General features: G+C 48.1%; 2 protein-coding genes across 5 annotated transcripts in view; one reads left to right on the plus strand and one right to left on the minus strand.

Annotated features, from left to right (window-relative positions):
- EARS2 (glutamyl-tRNA synthetase 2, mitochondrial) overlaps positions 1 to 798 on the minus strand; it is a 35,471-nt gene extending 34,673 nt beyond the window's left edge. For 2 of the 3 annotated variants that reach the window (XM_023189342.1, XM_023189341.1), the window contains exon 1: positions 635 to 798. In XM_023189342.1, coding sequence (XP_023045110.1) covers positions 635 to 773 — 139 coding nt within the window. In that variant the 5' untranslated portion in view covers positions 774 to 798. The remainder of the gene's footprint in view (positions 1 to 634) is intronic. The other variant, XM_023189343.1, reaches the window with a different exon arrangement.
- On the plus strand, positions 792 to 17,564 carry UBFD1 (ubiquitin family domain containing 1). Of its 2 annotated transcripts, XM_023189347.2 has the most exons (7): positions 792 to 1,197; positions 1,380 to 1,709; positions 2,917 to 3,125; positions 5,638 to 5,703; positions 6,059 to 6,164; positions 10,412 to 10,494; positions 13,642 to 17,564. In XM_023189347.2, the coding sequence occupies exons 1-7, from the start codon at positions 1,173 to 1,175 to the stop codon at positions 13,750 to 13,752; spliced, it is 930 nt and encodes a 309-aa protein (XP_023045115.1). In that variant the 5' UTR covers positions 792 to 1,172; the 3' UTR covers positions 13,753 to 17,564. The 2 variants fall into 2 exon arrangements, with proteins under 2 accessions (XP_023045115.1, XP_023045114.1); XM_023189346.2 differs by lacking the exons at positions 10,412 to 10,494; positions 13,642 to 17,564 and adding an exon at positions 7,474 to 9,845.
- Positions 17,565 to 19,538: the final 1,974 nt, after the last annotated feature.

Genomic DNA, 19,538 nt, shown 5'->3' on the forward strand with positions numbered 1-19,538 from the left:
TCACCATGTTGGTCAGACTGGTCTCAAGTGACCCACCCACCTCGGCCTCCCAAAGGGCTGGGATTACAGGCTTGAGCCACCCCACCCGGCCTCCAGAAGGTTCCTTCTATAGGCTTCACGCAGCGCGCTCCTTCTTGTCATTTGGATCTCAGCTCAAATGTTACCTGCTCAGTAAAGCCTTCTGGAGCGCCCTTCTTAACTCCCAGTCTCCTATCCTGTTTCACTTCCCGCATGGCACATGTGACTCTAAAATTACATTTATTTTTATAGGTGTCTGCGGCAGCCACTAGAGTGCAGACTTCTAGAGAGCAGGGCCCCTAGGCCTTTCTCAATGATCAGTGTATCCCAGTGTCTACAACACCTGGCACACAGTTTGTCATCAATACACATGTACGGAATGCATGAAAGATCGAAAGAGATGGGATGGCACAAAAGACACAAAGAAATTCCTGGCAATTTGAAATATTTCTGTTCCTGCATCTCAGTTTCTGCCTCTGTAGAATGGGCTAGCGCTGCCTTAACCCTCCTCCGCCCGCCCACTTGACACCACCGGAAAGGATTCTTTCGGGAACATTCGGGGGGCGGAGACGAGACAGGGGGCCTCGGCCTGTAGTGTCACGTCCGCCAAGGTTACCTGTGGGGCTGGGAGCGAACCGCACTCGCACCGCAACCCCGGGACCAGTGCCCAGGCTGGCCTCGCGCCGTCCTACGGGGCGGCCAGAGGCCGCCGAGGGCCTCCCGCGCTGCAGCAGTCTCCCCAGGAGCGCCGCCATGTGGGATGGAATCGCACACGTGGGCTTCTCCTGCGTCACTTCCGGGGACTGCTTCCAGCCAATCGGCCTCCGCCACAGGAAGCGCAGCCCTGCCCCTTAAAGTCACAGGTCCTCTAGCGCGAAAGTCCACGCCCCCCTGCACGGCTGCGGCCGCTCTCGCCACCAGGGGGCAGAGCCCAGAGAAAGGGCTATTTCCCGGACCCGCCCCCTTCGGCTTGGAAAAGCTAAAGCGTGGCAGGGGCCGGACCGGGGAAGCGGAGGAGGCGGGTCTCCATAGAAACCTCCACCTGTTTCCGGCCGGGCTGTGAGAGATTAGGGGCTGCTGCGGGGGCCAATCTCAGCCAGCTCGCCTCTTCCCAGCGGCCTCTGCGGGAGCGGTGGGTGTTGTACACAATCATCATGGCGGCGGCCGGGGCCCCGGATGGTGAGTGCGGCGGGGGTGGCGGGCGCCGGGCCCGGGCCGAGGTTGCGGGCGCTCTTCTGGGGGATGCGGCCCGGCCCGGGAGGGAGAAGCGTGGCTCGGGAACAGAGGTCCGGCGGCGCCCGGACAGCATCCGTTCCCAAGCCCAGCCCGCGGCAAGCGCCCACCCCCTAACCCCCTTGCAGGCATGGAGGAACCTGGCATGGACACGGAGGCCGAGACCGTGGCGACTGAGGCGCCCGCGCGGCCCCTCAACTGCGTGGAGGCTGAAGCCGCGGCGGGGGCGGCGGTCGAGGACTCTGGCGCCGCACGAGGTAGCCTGCAGCCGGCCCCGGCCCAGCCCCCTGGGGACCCCGCCGCCCAGGCCTCGGTCAGCAACGGCGAAGACGCGGGCGGCGGCGCGGGCAGGGAGCTGGTGGACTTGAAGATCATCTGGAACAAGACCAAGCATGATGTGAAGTTCCCCCTGGACAGCACAGGCTCCGAGCTGAAACAGAAGATCCACTCGATTACAGGTAATTCCTGCGGCGCTGACAGCCAGCCTTCCCCACCCCGCCTCCTGATGGCCCTTGCACCGTGCTAGGCACCTGGTGGCTTTCCTTGCATCAGGCACCCCCATCCTCACAGCAGTCTTCCGAAGAACATTTGGATGCCCATTACTCAGCTGGGGAAAGGGACTCAAGTTTATAGAGCTAGTAAGTTGCAGAACTGGGATTCAAGCCGAAGTCTGACGTTTAGACCCCAGTGTCTCATTAATGTTGCCCTAACATCTCTAATTAAAAAATCACCTAAGGCACTTGTTTTACAGCTTCCGGGACCTTTCCCAGGAGATTCTGATTCAGTGGGTCTGGTATGTAGCCAGGAATTTATTTTTAGCAAATATCTTAGGTAATTCTTCTAAGTGAAGTTGAGGAAACACCGCTATTGACTTTGATGCTGGTTCTTCACAGTTGATTCTGTTTCTTAATTTTACCTTGTTTATAGTGCTTTACCATCTGAAATTTCTTTTTCTTTTTCCTTTTTTGTTTTTTTTTTTTTTTTTTGAGACGGAGTCTCGCTCTGCTGCCCAAGGTGGAGTGCAATGGCGCGATCTGGGCTCACTGCAACCTCCGCCTCCCAGGTTCAAGCGATTCTCCTGCCTCGGCCTCCCAAGTGGCTGGGATTACAGGCGCCCGCCACCCCACCCCGCGGGGCTAGTTTGTTTATTTTATCTGCCTGCCTCGGCCTCCTAAAGTGCTGGGATTACGGGCATGAGCCACCACTCCTGGCCTTGAACTTTTTTTTTTGTTTGTTTTAAAGCTTTCTACATGTAGCCTTGTAAACTCCATTAAGAACAGGAGTTTTGTCCCTGTCGGCTTTTGTAACTCTGATGCTTGTGGATTCTCACTTAATATTTGAATGATTTAGATGACTGAGAAACAACTTGGAAAGAATGAGAGCTAATATTTATTGAACAATTATTGAATGCTAGGCACCGTACTAAATGCCCCACATTGGTCTCATCTCTTAATCCTTGAAACAATTCTGTATAGAAGGACCTACTCTCATAAGTCTTCCACAGTTCTAGAAACTGAGGTTAAGAGGTTGTAAATCTCCCAAGAAAGCTAATAGGTGGTGTAGTCAGTATACACTTTTTGGTCTGTTAACCAAAGAGTTGTGTAGTATCCATACATTTTTCTTTCCTTCCTTCCTTTCACTGTCCACCTTCTACCTTTTCCCAAGGTCTCCCGCCTGCCATGCAGAAAGTCATGTATAAGGGACTCGTCCCCGAGGATAAAACATTGAGAGAAATAAAAGTGACCAGTGGGGCCAAGATCATGGTGGTTGGCTCTACCATCAATGATGTTTTAGCAGTAAACACACCCAAAGATGCTGCGCAGCAGGATGCAAAGGCCGAAGAGAACAAGAAGGAGCCTCTCTGCAGGCAGAAAGTGAGTCCATCTTGTGCTTCTTGGTCCTGAGAAATTTGAGGCTTTGTCCTCTCAAGCCTTGGCTGGTTGTATTCTCCCTAGAATAAGCTCCTTTTTGGACAGGGCCCATGATGGAAATTTATGGCAGCAGTTGGGTGCCGCAGAGTGGAGGTGACAACTACCTGAGATTTGCAACTTTGTCTCATCTGGCGGGTCAGTGTGTCTCAAGTCTACCTACTTTAGGATAAGACCTTGGTAAAGGGAGGCTTCAGACCATGTGTTGAAAGGAATCAGACGTGGATTTCTCTCTCCTATTTAGTGCCAGAGAAAAATACCAGTACTAGAAGTAAGCCCTCATTTTGCACAAGTGCTTACATTTGGCTTTTTGGTTTGTGGCTTTTCCCAAGTCAACAAGCCTGGTTAGGCATGGAAATCAACAACTCTCAGAGGTTCCTCTAAAACTGACCGTTTCAGGAAGCTGAATGAAGCTGAGTAGGAAGACAACTACACTGATGGATTTATTTATTTATTTTTTGTCCTGATGTGTGAAATAGGAGATTGATTTTTTTACATTCTTTGTTCTTTTGGCTGTAAGAGATCCTGCCTTGTCTCGTGCTCATCATAGCCATTAACATTCTTTTATGAATAAGGACAAGTGAGATGATTTTACTATAGAAGGAAGAGGTTGTAAGAATCATCACTTGTTATCTTTTTAACTGGCAAATTCTACTGATTGCTCTGTAGCCTCCTGATCATTCTTCCTAGCATTCCAAGGAAAACAGGTATTCTCAACTGTGTCCGCAGTAGAGTAGATCGACTTGAATCAACATTATTTAGTGACCATAGACACTAAGATGTATGACCAACAGTAAGAGAAGGACACAGTTTGTGTTACAGATCTGTAATCACTCATGTGTGCTTCCAAAACCCCAAAGAAGTCTAAAAATGAAAAGTGTTTTTATAAATTTAACAGGACCAGAATTAGTGTGAATTTTCCTCTTTGGTGACAAGGTGCTGCCCCAGACTCCACAGAGAAGATTGTTATGTATTTTAAAGCAATATCATCTTTATAAGACTTTGAAAACCCTTAAAATTCAAAACGCTAGGGTTTCGGATAAGGGGTTGTAAACCTATATTGTCTAATTATCTAAAAGGTGTTGATTTGGAGACTTCACCCCCACATATGGGGTCGCACTGTCTTGAAACCGATTGAGTTTTTCTCATATTCCTGTTTTCCTCTGCCACATGTATGAAATAGTGAAATGTGAGCGTCACATAGGAGTGGTCCCACTGGTCACACCCTTGGAGCATAACATGCCTCTTAAATACAGGTTTTTAGTTACTAATGGTAGCTTAACAGGCCTAGAACTGTTCTCCACAGTACAGGAAGTCTTGTTCAAAAGGTACTTGAAAGGTGTGACTGGAATTGCACTTCCAGCCCATGCTGCTGTGTTTCATTGATGCCAATTACGATGCATCACATGACCTAATGAGAGGGATATAGTCCCTTGCCTTTTTATCAGCTTATTAAGGGGTCTGGGGCTGATGTCTGGAGTGGCTTTTTACTAACAGTCTGGCAGTGCTGAGTTTATTCCTCCCAGAGGGATTCCACCATGCCAGTGAGGATTTGGGCTGGCTTGTGGCTGCCTGGTACTTACATTTGATTAAATTGTTACCTTCTATCCATTCATTGTCCCATAGTTCCAGCTTTTCCAAGCAGTGGCTGTGCCTGTAAGGCCACAGATGGAGAAGAAATAAGACTCAGGTGGGCCAGGCAGGAGCGCTGTTTAAGAGGCCCTGAACTTAGAATCCTTAACGAGCTGCCTCAGGGTTCTTGGGGCAGGCTGGTAGGGGTGGAGTTTAGAGGCTTCTTAATGTCAGGTTATAGAGTAATCAGCATTTCTTTCCAAAAGGCGGCTCTTCCAGGTTCCTGTTTAGCTGGAGTTAAGGGTAGGGCAGTGGGGAAAACTTCGGCGATGGGCTGGGTCTCCATTTGTTGAAGAACCGCTCCTTCTAGGCAGTTAGACAGATTACCAACATCTTTTAGGGTTCTCTGGGAATTCAAGTTGAAAAAGGTGGGTGCCATTTTTTTGTCCTGCTAGGAGAACAACACCCTTTGTTGCCCTCTTTAGCTTGACGGTTTAATCATTTAAGTGGTGGTTTTTTTTGAGGGGAGAAGGGCAATCTGGAAATCCTGTTTGCTCTAGAACTTTGATAGCTAATATGGTAACTAGCTACATGTGGCTGGTTAAAATGAAATTAACAATTCAGTTCCTCAGTCATAGTAACCGCATTTCAAGTGCGTAATAGTCACAGCAGTAGGTAGTGGCTAGCACAGGTACAAACATCTTCGTCCTCCCAGAAAGTTCTGCTGAACAATACTGTGCTATAGTTTCAAAGGATCCATAGTCTGTCGTCATTAAAAGCTTTTGAGCCAAAACACTGAGGCTTGCTTCATCCTGTCTTTCAAAGGAATCGTAACACGACTAAATGTAGTCAGCTGTTTCATTTCATTCTCTCTTCTAACTTATAGCAACACAGGAAAGTATTGGATAAAGGAAAACCCGAAGATGTGATGCCATCTGTTAAGGGTGCCCAGGTAAGGTGGATTTCTTTGTGAGCATTCTGAAAATGAGCCAGCCCCACCATCTGACTTGAGTTCCTCCAATCCTGTCCCTTCTCTTTTTTCCTTTTTTTTTTTTTTTTTTTGAGAAAAAGGCTTACTCTGTCACCCAGGCTGGGGTGCACCACCACACGTGGCTAATTTTTGTATTTTTAGTAGAGACGGGGTTTTACCATGTTGCCCAGGCTAGTATTGAACTCCTGACTTCAGGTGGTCCACCCGCCTTGGCCTCCTAATGTGCTGGGATTACAGGTGTGAGCCACTGTGCCTGGCCCCCTTCTCTTTTTTTCAGACCGTCCCACCATCTCTTACCATGCTCTTATGCCTCCAGGAACGCCTGCCAACGGTACCGCTGTCCGGCATGTACAATAAGTCCGGAGGAAAAGTGAGACTCACCTTTAAACTAGAACAAGACCAGCTGTGGATTGGCACTAAAGGTATGTTCTTCCTTGCGTCCTTGCCTGCCCACTGCCTGCCTCTGACACCCAGCAGCACTCACATTGTAGAGTACGATTCCGCCCCTGCTTCTGAAACCTCTCTCTCTCCACTGTGCTTTGCGTGCTTCTGGCTTTTAAATTTGCTTTTAGACGCTTGCCTTTTGTTTGGACCCTTTTCCCTCATTGTTTTGATTCTGATCTCAGGGCTGATCCACCAAACATTGGCTCTTCAGTTGCACACAGATTCAGAGGCCCCAAACACAAAGCTCAAAGGCCAAATCTGGTCCACAGAAAAAGGTTTTGTGGGATGACACGCGATCTGTAAAAATTGGGAGATTTCACTTAATCTGAATTTTTTTTTATTTTTGGCTTCTCTTGGAAAATCAAATGATCTGGTCTTTTGGGGCCTGCATTCTCACGTGGCATCGATCCACTAGAGCCGAGTGGTGGTTTCCAGTGGGCCATGCTACAGTCCTCACGTCCCATTTATCTTAGAAGTAGCCAGCTTTGTTCACTTATCACCTGCCTGGCCCCTGTAGGTCAGAGTTTGACCCTGTAGTAGGTGAAGTTTTCCTCACTGCTGCCTAGGAGTCTGCCTCTCCCTCCCCACCTGGTTGCCCTCTGCCTGCCCCACCCTCGCCTGTGCACGGCGTCTGGATCAGCCTTGCTGTTTGCTGGGAAGTGTCTCTGGCTGTCCTCCCTCTTCCTTCCCCCAGATGTTTACAAAGTCTTGTCAGTTACACTGCAGAACTGTCTGTCCCTTTCTTTGCCACACTGTTGTGCCAGTTAAAGTTCCCAAGCATCTTTAAACTTGGTCTGTTCAAAGCAAGTTACCCTGTTTCACTGCCCCATCTGTGTTTTCTTCTGTCCTGTCCATCTTACCTACTGCTTTTTATCCTGGGTACCTGTGCTGAAGGACCTTTGGCTCTTTAAGGACACATTCAGATGCGTAACCATAGCGTTCAGTGTTCTCAGCACTGGGCCTTAGTTTGAATTTTGGTTCCAGCTTCAGGCCCGTTTGCCCTGTGGTCCCCTGTGTATTTCAGCCGCATCTCTCTGTGAAACTCCCATGTGCTTTGCACAGCTCCTTGTCTTTGCTCATGCTGTGCCCTTACCTGGAATGCCTTCTTCCCATTCCTTGTTATTAATAAAATCTTCCAAGGCCCTACTTAAATGTTCTCTCCGAATGAAGCCTTCCTTGATTCACCCCCCACCCTCCAAATGACTTGCTGCCGTTTCTGTTCATAGAGCGCTTCGTTTATATCCCCAGAGCACTCATTACTCTCTGACTTGTCTGTCCCCCTGTTAGATTCCTGGAGGGAACCGAACATGCCTAAATCACCTGTTTCTGGCCAGCACTGTAGGTATTCAGTGTTCGAGGTAAATGCTAAAGAGAAGTATAGGGGGTCCCATCATCTGACGTTCACTGGTTTCAGGGACAGACCATTTAGTGAGACTCCACTTAACATGGAACCAAGTTTTATGGAGAATAATTGGGGCAGGGGTGGTGGGGAGAGAGAGTTTTTAATCATCTAAAACACAAAAATCAGTGTTCAACCCTATACTGATTGTTAAAATGAACAAAAATTGAAATGCCAAAAATGCTTGAGTTTTCTGTCAATTTTATGGTAACTCACTGTTTTCTTCATTTCACATTCAACTCTAACTGCATGGTCAAAGCAAGTTTTGCAGAATATCTGAGGGTTCCCCCCAGTTTTTGCAAGGGCCTTTGAACCCTCTGCTACATCATACTCTTCTGCAGAGCCTGTCCATCTTCCCCTTGTCAGTAGTTAGCTGCCCAGCGTCTGTCGACTTTGCAGGTGATTTTGCTTAGTTCTGTCCCATCGCATTCACTTGCCGAAGTGCATAGACTTCCTGTCTCTTGCTGGACCTCTACTTTTGCTTGTGGGCAGCCTCATTGAAGGCAGTTGCTAAGGCTGATCTGGAAAGACCCTTCCATGAGGATAGGTGCAGGCAGAGAAGTCTGGATAGGAACTAAGTCTGTAAGTGCTCGTTGGTTCCTCCGGGAATATTTCTGTGTCAGGAAGTTTGTATGGGGAACACATCATAACTGTAGGAACTGATAGAACAAGAACTTCCTGACCCTGTATTGGAGGTTTTCTTTTTGCTAGTGGGAGCAGCTGCCTTCCTGCTTTGGTCTAAAGGCAGAACTCTAGAAGAAGCTCAGTATGTTGGGGCTTCTGAGCCCTTGAAAGCCTCCTTACTCACCAGCCTTGTCAAGGAGTGTGGCCATGAACTACTCATGTTTTCTAGGGTTGAACAAGGCTAAGATTTTCATTCCCACCCATAGCACTGTACCTCTGGAGCCCAAGGGGCAAGCACTCTTCCCACTTGCCCAGGAGTCCTGTCACCTTAGTGTCATAAGCACTCATAAGAGGACAGCTTGTTCTGGGAGTTGGCTACTAGCCACTGGCTTCGTCTTCTGCTGGCAAGAAGAAGCGGCTATGGAATGACCATCCCAGCAGCGAGTTGGCCTCTCCATGGGGCGTTTTGCTGAGTAAGTGACCCTTAAGGGCTGCTACTCTTGACTAAACTTTGCCAGCTTGTGTAGGAGGAGGCAGTGCTAATAGCCTCAAAAGAATGAGAACAAGCTCCAGGCAGGAAACCAGAAGCTGCTGGGGGAGAGCATGTACCCTGCTTGTAGGAAAGTTGAATCTGGCTGAAGGTCTGATGTAGTGATCAGGAGTGTGTGTCCAGAATTGCCCAATTTTTGGAGTTTTCAAGAGAAGCCAGAAATCAGTTGTATATTTTTGTGAAATCTCCAGACATTTCCGGATGAAAGGTGTTTTAAAAGCTTCCATCTTAAAGACAACTGCTGCCTAGGTCCTGCTTTAGGGCCCACTGTTGTAGAGCCACTAGAAGTCCAAACCTAAATGAACATCTTCAGGTTCCTTCTCCCCAGCCCCCAGTTTTCAGAGACTGAGGCCCACAGAACTGAAGTAAAATGTCTTAAGTCCCCAGCTAGACCAGAACCCTGATCTCTAAATTCTAGTCTGTTTGGCCACCTTACCTATTTTTAGACTCTATCTTTCCAGATTTTTCTTTCTGCAAAGGCTGCAAGTTTTTTTCCACTTGGTTTAGCTGTTTGCTGAGCCTCCCCCCCCCCCCCCCCCCCCGCCCCCGTCCCCGAGGTGTCTGCTGCTCTGGGGTGGCTGTGTCCTGTTGTGCAGGTGCACCATGCCTCCCCCTGACCTCACCCAGTTCCGCTTCACTTGGCTCACTCCCGGCAGTGTCATCTCACTCCAGGCATCCGTTGCTGCCCCCCTCTCTTCCCTGCCATCCTCTTAAACGCGCCTCAATGTCTTCTGACCCCATGTGACCAGTGGTATCTCAAGTGTTAATCATAAGAGGTTATAAATGTTTTAAGAGAACTTCATAAAAGTGTGTGAATATGGAGTGGGGAGGACTTGAGGAGGGAGGCGGGAGAAGGAAGCAGGGTCGTGGTATAGAATCTAGCCCTAAAACCCAGGCAGTCCCCTGCCCTTGTGAGAGCCACAGGGGAATGTGTTTCCTCTCTTTGTAGGCCTTTTGACTCTCCTTACTGCCCAAGACTTTAGCCAGTGCTGGGCTTGCATAAGGTTACAAAGGAATTTCTTGGGTATTTATTTATTATTATTTTTTTGTTGAGACGGAGTTTTGCTCTTTGGCCCAGGGTGAAGTGGCACCATCTCTGCTCACTGCAGCCTCCGCCCCCCGGGTTCAAGCGATTCTCCTGCCTCAGCCTCGCGAGTAGCTGGGATTATAGGCGCCTGCCCCTAAGCCTGGCTAATTTTTTGTATTTTTAGTAGAGATGGGGTTTCACCATTTTGGCCAGGCTGGTCTCGAACTCCTGATCTCAGGTGATCCACCTGCCTTGGCCAAATCCTAACTCCCAAAATGTTAGGATTATAGGTGTGAGCCACTGCGCCCGGCCTTTCTTGGATATTTATTAACCATCAGATTTTAAAAAGTAATCCCAGGGAAGATACATCTCTGCCCTCAGAGACCTTTACTATACCATTACCAAACCCAGTTTCCCACTTGCTCCTGCGGAGTTCCCAGCTCCCACACAAGGCCTTACGTGCACTGGTCAGAAGACCCTGTCGTGTTGTCCCCAGAGTGCATGGTGCCAGTCACTTAAGTTTACCGTAGATCCCACAGCCACCAGCCCTGATGAGGGACTGCTGAGTCAGAGGAGTTAGAACAGGAGGGCCTTTGAATAATCACTGTAATCCCTCTCAACTTAGAGCGGACTGAGAAATTGCCCATGGGCTCCATAAAAAATGTGGTCAGTGAACCTATCGAAGGACATGAAGACTACCACATGATGGTAAGTAGCACTGGCTGAGTCCAGCCTCTCACTAGACTCCTGCTTTACCTGGCAGGAAACAGTTTTAACTGAGCTTGTTTAATGGAAGCAAACTCAGTCTCCAGAAGATGCACTTTTTTAAGACCCTCATGTTTTCTTCATCTACTTAGAACTTAATCCATGGCCTCTATTCCTAGTTCTGTTTATTTTGTATCCCCCCAACACACACCTTCCATCGGTTTAAAGGGGATATGTTTTCTCTTACCTCTTTTAGAAAAGTCTCTTTTGCCTCCCTCTTGTCATGTGTTGTTTCTAGATCAAGAAAACAAATATAAAGAGGAGGAATGGCTTGTGGATTTTCATTATAAGTTTTATCTTGCATATAAAACAAGACTTGCCCCAGCCTTGGTGTTGGTGAGGGCACCAGGCAGCCTCTTTTCTGTAATAATGATGCCGCTCTTGCTAGGCCCAGTGGCTGAGGGCCTCGTGGGGAGGACGGGCTCTGTGGAGCATCTATTCTGCATAGAGGCCACTCTGCAGAGAGCAGGCTTCCTGCAGGAAGACAGAATGTTTGGAGGTGTTCCACAATTCTGCAGAACAAAGCAAAAAATTCATTCCTCCCATAAAATGAGCAGCTTGGGCAAAGTTTCCAAAATTTTCCCAGCGCTGTTTGGAGGGGCCACATTGTCAACGAAGTTGATTCTGCAGTTGCCCATCAGGGTCCTGGCCTGAGCAGCTGTAGTGTGAGGGTGGGGCCTCCTGCCATTGTTCATCCAAGGAGGCAGGCCTTTCAGTGTCCATTCCATAGTCATGAAGCCACATCCGCCCCATCCCAGGAAGAAGGAACTAGTGGTTTGGCCTGTGGATTGGGGTACCAAGTCCCAGGCAGAGAGAGGTGTTGGAAGATCCTCTTGCTATAGAAAAAAAATCAAAGGGGCTTAAAGTATGGTGGGCAAGGGAGGCAGCCCTGTCGGCATCCTGCCCAGTGCTGCTGTAGCAAGGCCATAGCTGGGAGTGCAGTCCCTAGGCTGTGGGGCTCCTGGGGTTTTGTCTTCTGGAAGTGATGATGATGTCACTGGGGCTTCTCTCAGGCCCCCGGCAGCCCTTCCACCCTACTCTTTCTGTGGTCTTTTTTTTTTTTGAGACAGAACCTCGCTCTGTCACCAGGCTGGAGTGCAGTAGCGCTACCTCAGCTCACTGCATCCTCTGCCTCCCAGGTTCAAGCGATTCTCCTGCCTCAGCCTCCTGAGTAGCTGGGACTGTAGGCGCATGCCATCACGCCCAGCTAATTTTTGTATTTTTAGTAGAGACGGGGTTTCACCATGTTGGCCAAGATGGTCTCAATCTCTTGACCTCGTGATCTGCCCGCCTCAGCCTCCCAAAGTGCTGGGGTTACAGGCGTGAGCCACTGTGCCCAGCCCTCTGTCTGTAGTCTTTATTACAAAGATTGCAAACAGATTGATTCGGCCTGGTCAATTATTTTTTTCTGTTTTAACAGTTGGGCCAGGCGCAAAGAAAGGAAGAAAGAAAAAAAGAAAGAAAGAAAGAAAGAAAAAGTTGGAGTTGAATATTTTTAACTGGGCCCCATTACTCCTTTTTGAATAATTTGTGTTACCAGTCGCACCCTGTAGGGTTTGTAGCCTGAGTTTTCAAGCAGCCTGGTGGTAGGAGGTACAAGGAAGTTGAGTGGACTATTTTGGGCTTCTGTGGAGGAATTGGTGTGGATGGGTAATGACTTAGTATTTCATTGAAAAGTTCATTTCTCTCGATTTATTTCCGGCAGAGAATAGCTCTAATAGCCCCCTTCTCTTTTCCAAACACCTTTACCTTTGTCCTAATGAAAGTACTTACTTATCTCTTTGTGCAGATGCCATTTCTTTAACTAAATTAACATGTCATCATTCACAGTTGGAAAACTGGCTGTGCTTTTTCATTTTTAGAGAAATGTTTTTAAAATACAGAAAAGAGGCTGGGCGCAGTGGCTCACACCTGTAATCCCAGCACTTTGGGAGGCCGAGGCAGGTGAATCACTTGAGGTCAGGAGTTCAAGACTAGCCTGGCCAATATGGTGAAACCCTGTCTCTACTGAAAATAGAAAAATTAGCCGGGCATGGTGGCGCGAACCTGTAATCCCAGCTACTTGGGAGGCTAAGGGAGGAGAATCGCTTGAACGTGGGAGGCAGAGGTTGCAGTGAGCCGAGATTACACCGCTGCCCTCCAGCCTGGGCAACGAGCGAGACTCCAGCTCAGAAAAAATACAAATAAAATACAGAAAAGAAAGAGAATAACTGTCACAAGCCCATATATCCGTCACTGAGAAGTGGCAATTATAAATATTTTGTAATTTGCTTTAAATTTTTTTTTAAATAAAAGAAATAAAGTTTATTCACAGCAATGATGGCCCCACTGTCTTCCCCTCCCCCCATTACCATCGTCGTGTGTCACGTGCGTCCTTCTCATCTATCCATTCTTTTATTTACATGTGTATCCACGAACAAGATGGAGTATTGTTTTGTGCTTCCAGTTTTCGTAAATGGTATCATGTATTGTGGTACAGCCTGCTTTTCTTTGGTTCAGCATAAGAATCTGTCAGTATTAACTGTAGATCCATGTGGACCCAGTTGATACCTCTTTAAAAAGAACTCCAGTATTGGCCTTGTCACTTTGAATTCTACATTCCCTTACTGATGGATATGTAGGTTGTTCCCAGGTTTTTGTGGTTTCAGACAGTGCTGCAATGAACATTCATACCTGTTTTCTTGAGCATGTGTGACAGGTTTTCTAGGGCAGTGTTTCTCAAACTGTGGTCCCTGGATCAGTAGTGTTGCATCACCTGGGAGCTTGCTAGTTTCTCAGGCCCCACCCCAGACCTCCCCAAATTAGAAACTTCACAGGGGTGGAGCCTGCTGATCAGTGTTCCAGCAGGCCCTCTGGATGGCTCTGATGACCACTTAGGTTTGAGAACCACTGCTTTAGGGTTGGCTCAGCTTAACCCTCACCCTGCCTGTTTTTGTTTTTGGTTGGGAGAATGCTCCCCACATGCAAAGTTTTGTTTGGTTTTTCTTCCCTTTTTAATTAACTCATATCCTAACCCTCCCCCATGTTTGTCCTGCCTGATTGGTCTCCCGACCTCTGAAGTACCGCTTGGTTTTCCTTTTTCCCTTCCAGGCGTTTCAGTTGGGCCCCACGGAAGCCTCTTACTACTGGGTGTACTGGGTTCCAACTCAATATGTGGATGCAATCAAAGACACTGTGCTGGGGAAATGGCAGTATTTTTGAAAGCACTTTCACCTCTGGCCCAGGAGACTGACCCAAAGTGAAGGACATTGCCGGGAGAGGCCTGCAGCATCCCTGGATTTCAGAGTTCTGGAACTTTGTTCATAAAAAATCTATATTCAGTCTGAGGTGATGTGGTGACTGAAGCCAGAGGTGATGTACTTTCACCATTAGCTTAATTTTAACTTAAAATGACCAGTTCCCCTTCTTGTAGTCAGCTTCATACCATTTTTAAACTCAATACGATGGAAATCAATAAATCTGAATTCCGAACATGTTGTGTGGAATACTCTTAAGTGTGTTTGAGAGTAGATCTGCCAATTATGTTGACAAGGGAATGATCAAAAGCTTTGTTTTTTAAAAAAAAAAAAAAAAAGCGGTTTCAATTGAAATATTTTCATACATCTTTGGTTGCAAACATTTGGACTGCATTGCAATGAGTTGGGGTGTTTTGTTTTCCTTTTTTGTATAAAATTGTATGCAAAATGGAGGGGGGTTAGTAAGCCATATATTTCTGTCCATTGATTCAGATTTAATTCTTTCCCTTTTTCATTCTCTCGCTTCCTCGATTTGAGTTTTTGTTTTAAGAACCCAAAGATGTCAGTTCCTCTTTTGGTACCTCATCAACGCTTCCTTTCCTGGGCTCCCTCCCGCCGTGCTGCTGCTGCCTGTGAACGCACGGTGGGAGAGGGAGAGCTGCTCGGTCTTGGGCAGGGAGCTCTCACACTTGCTGTGGTGTTCGTTGAGCAGCAGAGTATCTCCCAGTGGCTCCTGTTTAAACGTCTTGCCCTTTGGGCCCCATCTCTGAGGAGTTCCATTGCTGGTTGGATGATTGTCTGCACCCCTCTCTGAGCTTGGCCTAGAGACCCAGCCTGGCATGGTTGTGCCTGGGCTGTGCCACTCAAAAACCCCAGCTCCCAAGCAGACAAAGGCCTCTTCCAGGAGGAGCCAGGTAGAAGATAGACTATACAGCCATATAGCTGCAGATCCAGATGTAAACTTCTTTCTTTGGAAGTTTTCAAGAAATTCTTAAGCAGTCCAAGGATGATTTCAATTATGCTTCTCCATTGGGTCCTTCTGCTCATGCATTCAGTTCAAGTGTCCTTTATCCCAGGTTCAGAGATGCTGCCTTTCTCAAGAAGACATCTGACCCTAGCAGTTGGCCAATGTTATTGAACAACAAAAATGGGATAAATTGCTTTCATGATCAGCTCACCTCTTCTGGTTTTAGCCCTTCTGCCCTTCTGTTCTTTGTACACGTGAACTTCTGTCATCTCCTTCTGGCTTGGTTGCCTCTGAAAGGAGGGAAAGTCTCTTGGTAAATGATCTCCTTTGTGCTGTTTGCTGTTTCTCTGCTGCCGTCTTTGCAGTTCTCCTCTCACTGGTTGCAGGCTCTCATAGTAAGGTTTGGCGAGAAATGTTCCAAACGTCCCATTTTGGATTCTAGGCTGTCATCCCTCATTCTGTGAAATGTATTAGCATGTGTTCGCCCAAGATGACTATTTCTTGTGAGCCAGTTAATGATGATATTGTACGCCCTTCCCTTCTAAGCTGTAGTTCAGGAATCCAGCCCACATAGGCTCTTGCTTTCTGTGGTGTGTTCAATGCCAAGTGATGCATCTAGGCAGGAAAATCTACTCTTTGCTTTTTTGGAGGCAATTAGTACATTTGTGAAGTGCAGCATCCAAGAAACAGCCTGTTTTTCATCCCTTGAGAAAGGAGCAGTCATTGCAGCTTTTCTGTCCTTGTCGGCCTGCAGTTCCTGAGGAAAAGAGTGCATCTGAGCTACTTGTCCAAGCCTCTGTCTGCAGGTGACAGGTTTCGGGGGAAATGAGATGGCATTAAGTAGACCATCATCTCGGGTCAGACACTGCCGCTTTTGTTTGCCAATGCCCCAGTCCTAGAGACTTGTCCTGACAGTGCCGCACACCTACTTTTGATCTCTCAGAGCAGGCGGCTCCATCCCCAGGCTGGCCTGGCTGCTCTTCGAGGCCTCTCCACTTGCTCCCCTTATTGCCCCATTCTTGTGGCTCGCCAGGCCACTTGGCCTCCCCTCTTGCCAGTGACAACAAGCGTTTCCATCATCTCCCTGCTGCCCAAGGGCCAACTGCTTCTCACTCAGGCTGGTGTCATTTCAGGAGGACCAAAGCCTGCGTGAGCATTTTTGTTTTCAGTAAAATGGTGCTTTTTTCCTTACTTAGAGATACTATATATAAATAATAATGTAAATGACACCTTTTCGTATGGAGCTGTTTGAGTATTGCTTTACAGAGCTTACTAAATCAGCTTCAGCAATCTTGAGCTCTGTGGCTCCTCACCCTGTCTGCATGGAAGACCTTGCTGGAAGCTCTCGGGAGAGCAGACATAGCACCAGAAGCCACTGGGAGAAGTGTTTTCGATCGTGTCTGGGTCACAGTAGTATTCACTGTTTAGTCATTGAGTTCCGTGAGCAGTCTCTGCATACATTTCTTACAGTCTGGAGTGTACTGACTAAATCTGTGTAAGCAAATTGAAATACTCTTTCTCTTAGGTAGCGTCACAGTGGTTTTTTTTCCCCTCAGGATAATTTCTATACAATTTCCTCACTGTCAGAGGGATCAGATCTTTCCCTCACTGTGGCAGGGGGCGTGCAGGTGGATAAAGGAAGAGCTGGTTTCCGGAGAGTGGCCGTAAGAGCGTTGACTAGAAGCCAGAGATGGAGGGGTGGCCATCTCTTACACACTAAACACCTCTCAGAGCCTCCTGAGGGCTTCTTTGTCTTCTAGAATCTATACCGGTGGTCCTCCTGCAGGTTCTGGCTCACAGACGTCACCATGCTTTTCTTTCGCTCCCTGAGGCGCCTTGGCAGAAGAACATGACCCTGTGAGCCAGGGCCCCCTCAGCTCTGCTTCAGATCACAGAATGCAGACAGACTCGCGCGTTGCTGGACCTCTTTGGTATTAAGTGTTTGAATCCATGATGGGCCTTTTGCAAGTAGCGTTAGCTCTTTTTAAATGTTGAACTGAGCTAAGGATGCACTTTCTTGTGGGCATAGAAGGGGCCCACGTGAGGCCCTGAGTAGGCTCCTTAGTTGCTGCTTTAGCTAATGAGGGCCAAAGAGATTAACTCTGCCTCATTGCCATGTCTCAGAAAAGTTGCCATATTTCACCCCGAAGGGGCTCGTTTTCCTCTTACTCTTAACTTTAACCATGTGCCTGGAGGAGCCGTTCTGGGCTCTTGCACTTGCCCAACCTTTCTTTGCCAGGGGCAGAGAAGGGAAAGGGGGTAGATTGAGTGTGCCAAGGGCCGTGCAAGGGCAGGCTTGCTTTCCACCCATCTGCTGAGGGAACCCTCGCCTCTTGCTCCTTGCCTCTGTTCACGCCTGTTGTCTTGGAAAAGGATGGTCCCTTTGTCTTAAGGCTTTGTGATGAAGTCATCTCCAGTTAGGATCGGCACCTGTTTCCTTCATCCTAGTGCCTGGCAGCCTTTCTGCAGTTACAGGTGGTTGGGAGCCCTCTCACGTGCAGAACATCTGGTAGACTGACCTGCCAGGCTGGGTGGTTCTACTGCTTTCTCAATTTCTAAGAACCTTTTTTTTTTTCCTTAAAGAGTTCTGTGGAATTATTTGACAATATTTGTAAGTACCATGTTTCCTTGTGGTGTACGCTCTGTTCTCGTTTCTGTTTTTAAATCAAACGCCTGTTTGGGAGGAGATGAACGTATTTAGTCTATTAGATTTGCGCTGCTGGATTTTTTTTTTTTAAAGTGTAACCTTGACTAGCTGTCTTATTGTTTATCCTGTAAGATTAGTCTATTGATTAAAGTTTGATAATTAATTGTGTCTCTTTTTCCTTCCAATTCTTCATGCGCCTAATCCATACTGGGGATTAACCAACATTTGGAATTGGGCCCAGAGCCATTTCTTTGCCAGTTGTGGTCTTACTTGGCTTTAAGTATATTCAACTGTATTCTCTGCTGAAACAGTTGACATTTACTCTGCAAAATGGTGAAAATGACTGGCGTGCCAGTGAGCCACACTCCTGTTAGAGTAGCATGGTCTGCTCCTTGGTCGGCCCTGGCCTCCACATGTTGGAAGAGAAGCTGTCTCTCTGTACTCACACCTCCCGACTAGTGCCATTTAGCCTTCGAGGACATGTTTTAGAAAACACTGAGATTGGAGCTACAGGTTTAGCCCCAAGCTATAAAGACCCAGGAGTCGGGAGGAAGAAAATCTGTTACAAAAAAATGGGCCAGGTTCAGTGGCTTACACCTGTAATCCCAGCACTTTGGACACCAAGGTGGGAGGATCCCTTGAGCCCGGGAGTTTGAGACCAGCCTGGGCAACATAGCAAGAGCCCCATCTCTACAAAAAATACAGATATCAGCCGGACACAGTGACCCACACCTGTAGGCCGAGGCAGATGGATCACCTGAGGTCAGGAGTTTGAGACCAGACTGGCCAACATGGTGAAACCCCACCTCTGCTGGAAAATATAAAAATTAGCCAGATGTGGTGTCAGGTGCCTGTAGTCCCAGCTACTTGGGAGGCTGAGACACAAGAATCGCTTGAACTCCGGAGGCAGAGGCTGCAGTGAGCCGAGGTTGTGCCACTGCACTCCAGCCTGGGTGGCAGACGAGATTCTGTCTCAAAAAAAAAAAAAGGCGGAGACTAAAACAGAATCCTTGGTATATGAAGAATGATGGAGTTTGTCCCTGCTGGTCTTCCTTCTTCCTGGCAGGGGGAAGGAGTCAGCTCTTCACTTTTTCCCAGTACCTCATAATCCTGAAACAACACTGCTGGATGCTTAGGGATCTGACTCCTACATGGGGCAGGGGGAGCAGTGGGATTGTGTCACTTGCTATACGTTGGCTGATGCCCACCTAGAGAATCTGCTATCTGGTACTTCTAGGCTGGGTGTGGTGGATCATGCCTGTAATGCCAACACTTGGGAGGCTGAGGCGGGCAGATACCTGAGGTCAGGAGTTCGAGACCAGCTTGACCAACATGGAGAAATCCCATGTCTACTAAAAATATAAAATTAGGCGGGCATGGTGGCCCGTGCCTGTAACTCTAGCTACTCAGGAGGCTGAGGCAGGAGAATTGCTTGAACCCGGGAGGTGGAGGTTGCAGTGATCTGAGATTGTGTCATTGCACTCCAGCCTGGGCAGCAAGAGTGAAACTCCATCTCAAAAAAATAAAAAATAAAAAAGGGCTGGGCGCGGTGGCTCAAGCCTGTAATCCCAGCACTTTGGGAGGCCGAGACGGGCGGATCACGAGGTCAGGAGTTCGAGACCATCCTGGCTAACACGGTGAAACCCCGTCTCTAGTAAAAAATACAAAAAGCTAGCCGGGCAAGGTGGCTGGTGCCTGTAGTCCCAGCTACTCGGGAGGCTGAGGCAGGAGAATGGCGTAAACCCGGGAGGCAGAGCTTGCAGTGAGCTGAGATCCGGCCACTGCACTCCAGCCCAGGCGACAGAGCGAGACTCCGTCTCAAAAAAAAAAAAAAAAAGACCACCTAGCAGGATGTTTTGACTTCTTGCTATGTGCCAGGCAAATGCTGCTTCTCGAGGCCTCCAGCCCTGGAGGGAAGAGTGGACATCACCTTTGGGTGCTCTTCCACCACGTACTTGCTCTAAACACTCTGCATTCAGGTCCTGTGACATCAGCTCCTTTCTTATGTCTTAGTGTGAAGAATGTTACGTGCATTATGTAGTCAACACTACACCACATCCCTCCTGTGACCCCTGCTTTGGCCACTAGAGGAAAGCTTAGGTTCAGAGAAGTTAGATGGCTTAGCCAACGCCACATG

This window comes from Piliocolobus tephrosceles, chromosome 17 (assembly GCF_002776525.5).
Source record: "Piliocolobus tephrosceles isolate RC106 chromosome 17, ASM277652v3, whole genome shotgun sequence".
Classification (NCBI taxonomy): domain Eukaryota; kingdom Metazoa; phylum Chordata; class Mammalia; order Primates; family Cercopithecidae; genus Piliocolobus; species Piliocolobus tephrosceles.